A 12,662-nucleotide genomic window follows, 5' to 3' on the forward strand; every position below is an offset into this window, starting at 1 on the left:
TACCAAATATTTTTAGTTTTTAAAATTGGTGTCACTATTTATTTGTGAATTTAGTTCTTGGACTCTGGTCCTGGTGCTTAACAAAGTGTATTAGGCTATCCAAATGTAAGAAATAGATTTTCCACCAATGCAGAATTGAATTCTTACAATATATCCCAGGAAATTCATATCACAATGAATATCTGGTTAGGCCATAATCTACACACACACACACACACACACACACACACAATCATTCTCTCTCTCTCTCTCTCTCTCTCTCTCTCTCTCTCTCTCTCTCTCTCTCTCTCTCTGTCTTTTTGTCTCTGTCTCAAACTTTGTACTGACTACTCAGTGGGCCTCTGGTGAGTGGATAATTAATTAAATGTGTTCAAAACACAGGAAAGAATAGATGACCTTTGGCTCAAGTTAGCAATCCTAGCTCCTCTGGAAATGGCAATCTGAAGTTCATGTTCCAACAAGGCTGCTGGAGAATTGCAGGGGCCTGTTTTCCCTAATGAAGTAAGCTCCTCAAAATGCATACCCTCTTCAAAAAATGAGGAAATGAGAGTTTTGACTCAGTAGTAAAGCACAATCCTTAAGCAAGGAAAGCTCAACAATTAATTTTCTACTGTAAAGATTTAGTTACTCAGTTCATTGTTACTGAAGACCCAACACTCAATCATGTAGTTTTTTGGTTGGTCTGCAATATAAAACTGACCTAAGAGCCAGTGAAGTATTAGACTGATGTTATACCCTCAGTCTAAGGCTATAATTTACTGGAAGACAAAAGCCACTATTATAAATTTCTAACAGTTGGTTTATGAAGGTGAAATATACATGGTTGGAGTGAAATAACTTTTTGTCATGAACATAGGGAATAAATTGAAAGATGCTTTCTGTCAATAACAGTAAGGATATACTGGAGAAGAACTCAAACTTCAGACTCTTATCCTAGCTCCTAGGGAGGCTGAGATTTGAGGATCAAGGTTAAAAGCCAGCTGGGGCACAAAAGGACCTAAGACTCTTATCTCCAATTAACTTCTAGAAAATGGAAGGGAGCCTTGGCTCAAGGGAAGGGTGGTAGACTTGAGCTGAAGAGCTCAGGAACAGAACCCAGGCCCAGGGGTGATGTGGTAGCCTTGAGCCTAAGAGCTCAGAGAGAGTCCCCAGGCTAGGTTCAAACCCCATGACCCTCAAAACACTAAATAAGTAAAGTTCAGACTCTTTTACGTTTATATTGTTACAGAATCTACCTTCCCACCACAGTATGCCATCTTTCTGTGTTATGGAATAAGCCTGTCAGGAACAGACCAGTAGTATGCCTTCAGAGATGGGCCTAGATAACTTCTCCTGTGGCTTAATGTAATGTATCAGCCCAATGCATACAAAGCAGTGGTTTGGGCCTCATAAAATCATAACTTGCTTCCTTGTGCATGGCTTATCACAAATCCAGGATTTGGGGAAGCTTAATATCAGAGCCAAGCAAAACCACTTTTTTTGAATATATGTCAATAATATAGGTGTACTTTTACTTGCTTCTTGTGTCACTTGAATTTTCCTCTTCTATTGTCAGGATTTTCTATCTGTCATTAAGTTAGTCTGGCTAGAAAAAAGTTTGAAACCCATTTTAATTATTCAGCAAAAAGGCAGGCTGGAGATGTAGGTCAAATGAGCAAAGAAGCTAAGCAAACAATATAGAAACAGGAGATCCTGAATTTAAGCCCTGGTATTGGAGAGAAAAACCCACTGGTGTTACCATTATTTTTTATGTCAATCCATGCAATTGTAATTGTGCATATATTTATACTTAGAATAGCTCATATATTATAATCAGAATAGTACTACCTCTCCATATTCATAACTAGAAACCTATACAAATAGTATCTGGGCATATGTGTGAATTGTGAGCATGAGACTATGAATAATGCAGGGGTTTTTTTCATGTCCAAGTGTGAGGCGCCGATGCTTTTAATTCAGTTTTAAATAATGGATTGCCACAAACACTGTGGTGTCACGGTAGGTTTATGATGTCACAATGTGACAATGACATCACAATGGCACAATGATGCCAAAATTCTGATGTGAGGTTATGATTATCTTTTTTACTGTCACAATGCCTGTCATGTCTGAAAATTTCTTAGGCTAAAATCAGGACATGAGGTCAAAGCTTCTCTGATGTAAAAATAGCCATGTGATGTCACAATGGTTAGGATGTTATGGTAGGTCAGTGATGTCATTCCATCAATGTGATGTAACAAATTATGATTTTGCACTAGTTGTGTGATGTCACAATGAGATAATGATGTTCTAAGAACAATATTATTTCACACATACATACAAATTATTAACAGAAAGTAAGAATGAAAACTAAGGCAATGTAGGCAAAGCACTACAATTGTCACTTGTCTTAAACATCATCACTGGTAATTCTTATGGTAGACATTGGATCTGCTAGTTGAAGTGTCCAAGTACAGCAGGTTTTGACATAGGGAGATGTTGAGTATGTTATGGACTTGCTTATCTATATTTCGTGGTACTCTTGGGACATTAATGGAGTTAAGGGATATAAGTTTTCTCCAAAATATTCCAAAGTATTTGTACAACAATGTACCCTACACATACAAGTATGTAAAGACTTCATAGGAAACTGCCAATGAAATCCATGGAAAAACTTTGTGGTGAAAATTGCATGCAGAAATGTTTCTTGCAGGAACCTCTTGAGTTGAAAAGTAAAGCAAGTATGTAAAAAGTAGTTGACATGGGATGCAGTGGTCTCAGCCAGTCCCATCAGATGCTCCACACTTTGGGTGACTGCTCAGTTTGACCTGTACTGACCAGAAAGGCCAGCTAGCCCTTTGCGTTTGTGCATTAACCAACACTAGATGTTAGGTATATCCATGAGAGGACCTTCCTTTCAAAGATGGGGACTGTTCACTGCATTTCAGATCCACTAGTTGATGTCCCTGAGTGTCCCTGTCTTGAGAGTGATAAGTGCACGATAAGAATGCAGCTGACAGATGAAGGATGGGATAAAGTGTGGGCTAGCGATGGCTGGTTGAGTCTTGGAAGGCCAAGTCCAAGCCAATGTCCCTTACTCTTGGTTTTTCTACAAGTGAATTTGAGATGCACACTCCAAGGTCTTTCTGAGCCACCACTCACATCCCTGTAGATTAGGTAATGGATTGCTCTTTCATTGCTTCCTCCAGCTCACTACAGCATTACGAGACCCCCATATCATAGAGTTCACGTACCCAATCGAGCCGCCTAGAACCAAATTTAGGCGCCAGTGCATTATGTCTGTCTATCCTCAAGTAATTTCACTAGGAAAGAAGATTTTCAATTTTCTTTGAAAGATATTATGGAAGAAAGGGAAGGAAGGAATTACACTGTCCAGAATGAAATGCCCTCTTTACTTGAATTATATAATGGTAGCCCATGTACATATCACCTTTAAAATGAGTCACAGGAAACAATTAGGTGACTAACTTATAAGTCGAAAAGAACTCAAAACCAAAGGGAAGGAGGCAGGATATCTGACTACCAATTAGACAGCTATTACTTCAAAGACTGCTTAAAAAAGAAAAACAAAAAGGCATGTTTCTGTCCAATATTATTGAGGTAAATTTACATATTACAAACTTGCCACTCAATCCTTGCAACATTCTTTGTTGGGCCCACCATCTGCAGACATTTATCATTCTTTACAAACTATCAATTTAAACATTAAAAAGATACATTCTTCCATTTAGAATCTATCCTGATAGATTCTTTTCTAGTAATCGATTGTATTAATGAAACTAGAACAATTAGGTATTCAAACAGGTAGAATTTATCTGATTCTACGTCAACTTTGTTGCTTCTACAAAACAGCTCTTGGTTTGAACAACCTCCTCCGGGCACTTTTGAGGTTCTTGTTCCTCAGGCTGTAGATGAAGGGATTCAGGAGAGGAGTGACCACTGTGTACATTGCTGAGGACACAGTGATGCTCCTGAAAGAATGTGACATGGCCGATGCAAAATAGACCCCCAATCCTGTCCCAAAGAATAAACATAGCATTGACAGGTGGGAACCACAGGTAGACAAGGCTTTGTACTTCCCTCTTGAGGAAGGAATTATCAGCACTGAAGAAATAATTTTAAAATAAGATAAAATAAGATAAAAGATTCCAACATATTTGAAGATAGCATTTGTATGTGTGTCTTTACAGTAGAGTTTCAGGACATGAGAAGTGTCACAGAAGAAACTTGGGATTTCCACTTCCTTGAAATCGGTCATCTGCAATGCCATCCACATGGGCAGCTGTCCTTCCAAGAAGCTGGGGAAAAATGACAGCAGAACCAAGGAGACACATTGACGAGGGTTCATGATGAGAGGGTAATTCAGGGGGTGACAGATGACCACAAAGCGTACATAGGCCATCACAGTAAGAAGGAAAAGATTCATACACCCAAAAGTGACAAAAATAGATATCTGGGTGAGGCAGCCCACATAGGAGATGGCTCTGTCGTGAGTCTGGATGTCCACCAGCATCTTGGGGACGGTGGTGGAGGTGAAGACAATGTCAGCCAAGGATAGGATAGAGAGGAAGAAGTAAATGGGGGTGTGGAGGTGAGGGTCAGACGTGATGGCCAGGATGATGAGTAGATTTCCGAGCACGGTGATCAGGTACATAGAGAGGAAGAGCCCAAAGAGCATGGGTTGTAGCTCAAGGCCATCTGAGAGTCCCAGGAGATAAAATTCAGAGATGTGTGTTAGATTGCACAACTCTGCATTAATTGGAGACCTTTGATATAAAGAGAGAGCAATACATGATGAAGAAGTTAGAATTCCCCAATCATTTTGAACTCAAATACGCATAGTTGGTGTCGACATTCTGTCCCACACTTTTCAGTTGTGACAAACACAATCATCCTAGATTTTTTGTCTCATTTATTACCATTTTTGTATTCATTGTAGATACTCAACTATTTTAGAACATTATAGGCAGTGTTTTCTGACCAGAGAAAATACAGATTTTTGTGCATTTCAGGGTAGTTCACAGCAGTGATTTTTTTTTAAATCTGTGAACTTCAGTTTGATCCAATGTGCCTGCAGTCTCCCAGGAGATTCTGCATCCTTGCTTTGTTTTCTAATTCGGTCTGTCTGCCTGTCTGTCTATCTGTCTCTCTCCCCCTGCCGTGTGTGTGTGTGTGTGTGTGTGTGTGTGTGTGTGTGTGTGTGTGTGTCCATGTGCGTCCTAGGATTTTGACTCTGGGCCTGGTACAGGTGTTGAGGCTTTCCTGCCCAAAGGAAAGCTCGAACACTTCAGTAAGAAACTCCACTTTTGGCTTCCTGGTAGCTAACTGGAGATGAGAGCTCACAGGTCTTTGCTGCCCATGCTGGCTTTGAACATCTATGTATAGAACTCAGCCAGTTAAGTAGCTAGGATTCCAGGTATGAGACACCAGGTCTGGGACTGAATTATACTTAAAAAACATGAACTCTTCAGTCTCCTACATATAAATAAATCAAGATCCCCGATATGATATCTGCTTCTTCCTGAAGTAATTTCAGGAATTGAGGAATTTGCTGACAGTGTAGCAAAGGATTCCTGGAATGTAGGCAATGGTGACTGACATTTCGTTACTGTGTTTCTTCCTTTTCAATCGTCTATCTGATTATTGCACTTCCTATACCAGTTTCTAAATGTGACCACTGTGGCTCTGTTTTGTGATCAATCTATAATCCCCTAAATAAGATATTCTCTTCCTGGAACTCTGAGAGAAATGAGACAGATGCCCAATTAGAAAATTGATCCAAAGCTTACAAATCTCAACGAACTCACTAACAGGGATGGGGGAAAGAATGTCCAATACAATAGATTTTAGCCGTGTCCTCTGGACAGCAAAGCTTCCAAGTTCTATGCCTAGATGACAGACTCTAAAATATGGCTAATACAAAAATATAGAACCAACCTAGGTGTCCCTCAGTTGATGAGTGGATCTACAAGTTGTGGTATTTGTACACAAAGGAATATTATGCTGCTGTCAGAAAAAATGACATCGCCCCATTTGTTAGGGAATGGAAAGTCTTGGAAAAAATCATATTAAGTGAAGTAAGCCAGACTCAAAGGAAATTAAGCTCAATGGTTTCCCTCATTTGTCAAACCTTGGGCTCTACTAGCAGAGATCTGCAATACAGTAAAATCTCGATGTATAAGGCCATATAGTATGAAACTAATTTTAAGGACCTCCAGGATATTGAAACAAAAACCATACAATAAATGATTGTTGTCCTTAATGTACTATGTTATGTCTCATCTCTTTTTCTGTCCCTTGGTTATCTCATATTGTTACAGTATCTTACTTTGTTTTCTGATATATTGGATTTATTTGTATTTGGTTATTTGAAATTGGATAGGGAAGGGGGAAAACCAAGACAGGGGGGTGGAGGGGAAGGTAATGGGGACCAAGACATGTGAAAGGGTATCAGTATATGTGAATTCATGCACCTTCTATCTGGAAAATATCATGTAACCCTTTTATTAATTACAGTAAAAAATAAAAAAATAAAATAAAAAAATAAAATATGGCTTATAAGGTCCAGGAGTTTGGCCCGTTAATGGACTGTTTGTCTAGCATTCACAAAGACCTGATTATATTCCTCGGTACCACATACACAGAAAAAGCTGGAAGTGGTGCTGTGGCTAATGTGGCCTTGAGCTGCAGCCTTGAGAAAGCCCAAGGACATTGTCCAGACCCTGTGTTCAAACCCCAGGACTGGCAAACAAATATGGCTAATTACAGCATATGCACGAATTCAATTCCAAGTTTTAAGTCTACCAAATAGTCCCCAGACAATTTAACAACAGAAATATCCTGAATATCAGTATCTTGAGTGGAGTTCCATTAGGAAGTAGTGGAATGAATGGAAACAAGGAGCCAAAGGAGAATGCCGTGATAATACTCACTGTTTATTTGTTTAAAAATGAAATCTGGATAATAATGTGTCTACTGGTGATAAGGCAGGTGGAAGAGGAGGATGATGGAACAGATGACTCAGATGAACATACATTATACAAGTACAGGGATATGTTAATCTGAAATCTGTTGCTGCAAGAAAGTCAAGATAAAAAGTGTTAAAGAGAGAAAGTAGCTTAGTCGAATTATTAAATGATATACGATCAGTGTTTTCTGTGAAATACAAACTTTTGTTAAACTGTTTCAATTAAGTATATGTGGAGAGCCAAGCACACAAGTGACACCAAAACACATTCATCTCTCCATAATTAAAAATACATGATGAGCCATGCCTTTTACATTATTTATCTTACATCATTCGATTTGTCTCAACCATGTTCTCTAAATCAATAAACCTTCAGCAATCCTACCAAGTCAAAAGTAATGTTCATTTATTGCTTTCCCTGTGTGCCTGTGCTTCACACCCAGAATCCTAGACACTCAGGAGGCATAGACCTGGAAATTTCATTTCAAAGCCATCCGTGGCTGGGAAGTCCATTAGAATTTTATATCCAATTATACACACATACACACACCACACACACTCATCCAAACAGAGACAGCAAGAGGTCGAGCTATGTCTGAAGTAGGAGAATAATAGCCTGGAGCAAAAAAGCTCAGGGAAAGTGTCCAGGCCCTGAGTTCAAGCCCAACGACAGGTACAAATGTACAAGCAAACAAGCAAGCTAACAAGAGCAAAAAGTACCCACCTTGTTTTCATTAGTCAGCAGCTAGAGGCTGACCATGAGATATGAGTATCTGAACACACCTGTGCATTAATAACCCCTAATACTTTCTATACATGACTACAAACAAACAAAAAATCTGGTTGTACGTCATTTGCCAAGAAAGAAGAAAGCCCTGAGTTCAAGTAACAGTGCTACCAAAATAAAAAAGATGTCCATTTGTGCACTTTGATTGAGATAAGTTATCCATGATAGAAAATTCATATCTCAACCACTGTAAAATTCAGTTTGTAGGGCAACCATCTCCAGACATGTGCTGCCTATACAAATTTAAAATTTTTGCATTACCAAACTATATTAAGTGAAATAAGCCACACTCAAAGGAACATAGGCTCAATGGTTTCCCTCATTTGTCATAATCAGTAGAAAACTTGGGCTCTCCTAGCAGAGATTTACAATAGAACAAAATCAGAAGATATTAGGCCAAATAGTATGACACTAAATGTAAGGACCTCCAAGATAAGGAAACAAAAGCCATATAATGAGTTATTGTTGTCCTTAATATACTGTTATCTCTCATCTCTTTTGCTGTCCCTTGGTTATTTCATATTGTGACAATATTTCACCTTGTTTTCTGATATATCTTAAGTATGCTTATTGGTTATTTGAAATAGGAGAGGGAAGGGGGAAATCAAGAGGAGCGGGGAGAGGGGGGAAGGGAAATGGGAACCATGTCATGAGAAAGGGTATCAATATTTGTGAAGTAATGTACCTTCTTTTGGGTGAATATAATGTAACCCTTTTATTAATTACAATAAAATCGAATGAAAAAAAAAACAAAAAACTGAACCCCTACTTCACAAAACACTTTGAACTAGCCAGCAACTTTCTCCAGTATTCGTGTGTCATGAATGATACTAATGAAACCAGACAATACAAATAATGTGTTTAAGAGGTAGGATTTACAGGACTGAGGGTCAACTATTCTTCCTTCTCTAAAATCATATTACAGATGTATTTCCTACCTCCTGATGTTGGCTCCTGTTTTGTACAACCAGCTCAGGGCTCTTTTGAGTTCCCTGTTCCTCAGGCTGTAGATGAAGGGGTTCAGGAAAGGAGTGACCACTGTGTATATCACTGAGGACACAGCGCTGCCCCAGGGAGAATGTGACACCGCTGATGCAAAATAAACTCCCAATCCTGTCCCAAAGAATAAACACACCACTGACAGGTGAGAGCCACAGGTGGAGAAGGCTTTGTACTTCCCACCTGATGATGGAATTCACAGAACTGAAGAAATAATTTTATAGTAAGAGAGAAGGATTCCAAAGATTGGAGGAAATCCATAGATGGTAGCAACAACATATTTGAAGATACCATTTGTTAGTGTGTGCTTACAGGAAAGATCCAGGACTTGAGAAGGATCACAGAAGAAACTTGGGATTTCCAATTCCTTGAAATCCCTCATCTGCAATGGCATCCACACATGCAGCTGTCCTTCCAAGAAGCTGACAACAAGTGACAGCAGAACCAAGGAGACACAGAGACGTGGGTTCAAGATGAGAGGGTAATTCAGGGGGTGACAGATAGCCATAAAACGGTCATAGGCCATCACAGTAAGAAGCATAACATCCATGCAGTCAAAAATGGTGAAGAGACACATCTGTGTGAAGCAGCCTGCACAGGAGATGGCTCTGCTGTGACTCAGGAGTTTCAACAGCATTTTGGGTACGGTGGTGGAGATGAAGGAGATGTCATCCAAGGAAAGGATGGAGAGGAAGAAGTACATGGGGGTGTGCAGGTGGGGGTCTGAGCTGATGGCCAGGATGATGAGCAGATTTCCCAGTAAGGTGGTCAAGTACATGGACAGGAAGAGTCCAAAGAGCATGGGTTGTAATTTTGGATCCTCTGAGATTCTCAGTAAAAGGAAATCTGTAATGAGGGTTAGATTTTGTGCTTCTTTATCACCTGGACAACTGCTCAAAAACAAAAACATCTTGATAGAAAATAAAACACATATCCAGGAATTGTCAGCTCTAATTACTTGAAAGTCAAGTATATACAAGCTTGAATTTTGCACCACCTATGCAGTACAGTATTCTAGTGTTTGTGAATTGTGGCAATTCTCTGCTTGTAGAATCGTTTGAATCTCAGATGCCTTGTTCCTCATGCTTTTGTCTCCATGTGTGCCCCAGTGACACGCAGTTGTGTTGTAAAGAAGATAAAGGCTGGCTAGAGCAAGGTCAACTGACAGTACAGCACATCCTTGTAATGTAGTGTGGGGGAACAGATTCCAGGGCAGCAGGAGAGATCCAAGAATTTATACATTTATGATGCATGTCTCTGTCTAGGAGCCTACTTTTGGAACCAGTGCCCTGCCCTAAGCTCTAGGAAGCCCATCCACTGAGAGGGCTGGAGAGTGGGCTTTCATGTATAGATTGAGATTGTGGGTTGTAAAATGGGCTGGAGGATTTCAGGAAGATTCCCCTGGGGTAGGGACAGCAGTAAATTAAGCCACTAGAGTAATATTGAGTTAGGAGAACAAAGCAGTTTCCCATCCATTAGTGCAGTGAATATTTTCATCGCACTGAAAAGAAAATCCAATCCCAGGAACAGTCACTCCTTATTTATCTCCACTGTGACAGCATGCAGGCACAAATCTATTTCTGGTTCCTCTCGACTTTCCTCTTCTTGTATTATGGCGTTTGTAGGGAAATGAGTAAGCCTGGAAATGTGATATTGAGTGAAATATGTCAGGTTCACAAAAACAAAGGACATGTATCCTTCTATAAAACATAAAAATTAAATCTCAATTATCACAATATATGAATGCACATAGGGTCATGTGTATCAATGCACACACAAACTGAGTAAAGTGTGGCAGGAAAGGATTCTTATGGAACAACTCTCATCAAGTAAGCTATAGTTTAACCACATGAATAGGAGGAAGCTGAAACAGCCTGCTCGTTAAAAATATACAGTGTTCCAGGAGTAGGTGGCAAAAAATTTCTAATCCTAACTATTCCAGAGGTTGAGGTTTGAGATTCACAGCTAGAAGCCAGTCTGGGGCAGGGAATTCTGAGCATAACTTGTTTTGACTTAACTAGCAAAAATCAGGAAGTTAGGAGCTGGTGGCTAAATGAGAAGGCCTCCAGGATATGGAAACAAGAGCCATATGATGTGTAATTGTTGTTCTTAGTGTCCTAGGTTATTTCTCATCTCTTTTATTGTCCCCTGGTTATTCTCATTTTGTTACACTATCTTAGCTTGTTATCTGTTTTATTCTATATTCATTCATTTGTTCATTTGAAATTGGATAGGAAGGGGGAAAACAAGATGAAGGTAGTGGGTAGGGAGAGGCAAAAGGGCACAAAAACATGAGAAAGGGTATCAGTGTTTGGGAAATAATGCACTTTCTATCTGGCAAATATAACGATAACTTTTCTATTAATTACAATTAAAAAGGAAGGAATACAAGCAGGAAGTGGAGCTGTAGCTTTCAGCAAAAATCTCAGGGACTGCACACATGCCCTCTCTTCAAGCCACAGAACCTACATGTGCGTGTGTGTGTGTGTATGTGTCTACACACACACACACATGGACACACTACAGAAGGTGAACGATATGGAATGAGAAAGAATGACCTAAAATCCAGAGCTCTGAGAAGGACACAGGGCATTCTGCCAAAAGTTTCATTGATGTAATGTCCTCTTGTCATTTTCACCATCATCACAATCTTCCTACTCATTCTCCTCCTTTTTCTCCTCCTCCTCCTATTTCTCTTTCTTCTCCTCTTCTTCTTCCCCCCTCCACCTTTCAGACAGCCTTTAGGAGAACTTCAGAAACTGGTTTGAGCCATTTATATCCTGCTACATTTGGTGAGCCACAAATGAGAATGAATAGCACAGTAGGAAAAGAATTCTCCATTACATACACGGGTACCCCTAACCTTCAACCCTTACCTGAAAATTCACTGAGGACATACACTTTGTCTCCAAGTCCTTCACCACCCATCCTGCCCCACTCAGTTGCTTAAGCTGCTTCTCTCTTCAGCTATCGCCCAGGTAGACAGATCTGAGGATGCCAGATCTGGTGCCCAGCACAAATCCAACCTCTGTCCTCAGGGAAGAGATGAAGACACAGAAGGAGCAGAAATGGTGGTGATGAGGAGAGAGATATATGACCAGTGTCCTGGAGACAGGGGAGGGAAGGCTTATCCTTGCCTTGTATATGGCCTTTGAGGATTAATACCCACAGGTCAAAATTAACCAACCTGTGTGTATGAACAGGCAAAGTCTCTGGACATTTCAAACATAGGCATGACAGAATCATAAAAAATTTCCATGATTCGTGGCTGAGAGTGTGACCTAGGGTAGCGGGCTCGCCTAACAAGCACAGAGCTCTATGTTCGATTCCCTGGCATCATGTACACAGAAAAATCCAGAAGTGGTGCTGTGACTCAAGTGGCAGAGCACGAGCCTTGAGCAAAATGTGTCCAAGGACAATGCCCAGGCCCTGAGTTCAAGCACACAGAATGACAAAAAAAGAAAGTATTTTTAATTAGTTGTGCACTGGTTTCTTTATTAGCATGACCATTATTAATTTGTTGTACTAAGATGTTCCAGTTCAACATATCAGTTTGTGAGAAAAATGAATTTTGGTTGTTTACACGCTTTCTGTTTCACCAACTCTCCCAACCTCAATATCTTCAATATTCTATTTTTTAAATAAATATTTGAATTACATTGATGTATTTGTACCAAGGAGTTGACACTCAATAGAGCAGTTGGTGAACACAGTATATCTTGATCCATATCACCAGTTTTATTCTACTTCATTCTACCCAAACTCCCCTCCCTTCAAATGTCTTAATTTTGTAGGGTATGTATGGAATTTTTAATGACATTTCCCACATTGCTGGTCCTCGAAGTCCGACATTGTAGGTACCAGATGGCTACTATTTCTAGCTCCCGGCTTGGAATGTGTATACTCCTT

The 12,662-nt window shown here is 39.9% G+C and overlaps 1 protein-coding gene and 1 pseudogene across 1 annotated transcript; both read right to left on the reverse strand.

Moving 5' to 3' along the window:
• Nucleotides 1–3,841: 3,841 nt before the first annotated feature.
• Nucleotides 3,842–4,654, reverse strand: LOC150068282 (olfactory receptor 7E24-like). Its single transcript, XM_090357629.1, has one exon. It carries the CDS (start codon nucleotides 4,652–4,654, stop codon nucleotides 3,842–3,844), a length of 813 nt encoding a protein of 270 aa, XP_090213755.1.
• A 4,034-nt stretch (nucleotides 4,655–8,688) lies between these two features.
• Nucleotides 8,689–11,681, reverse strand: LOC150068283 (olfactory receptor 7E178-like; annotated as a pseudogene).
• Between the last annotated feature and the right edge of the window lie 981 nt (nucleotides 11,682–12,662).

Source organism: Megascapheus bottae, chromosome 1, assembly GCF_031878675.1.
Source record: "Megascapheus bottae isolate mThoBot1 chromosome 1, mThoBot2.hap1, whole genome shotgun sequence".
Classification (NCBI taxonomy): Eukaryota; Metazoa; Chordata; class Mammalia; order Rodentia; family Geomyidae; genus Megascapheus; species Megascapheus bottae.

Bases quoted from the DNA above. Each gene is read 5' to 3' on its own strand.
- LOC150068282 (XM_090357629.1), bottom strand. From the start codon at position 4,654: ATGTACCTGATCACCGTGCTCGGAAATCTACTCATCATCCTGGCCATC.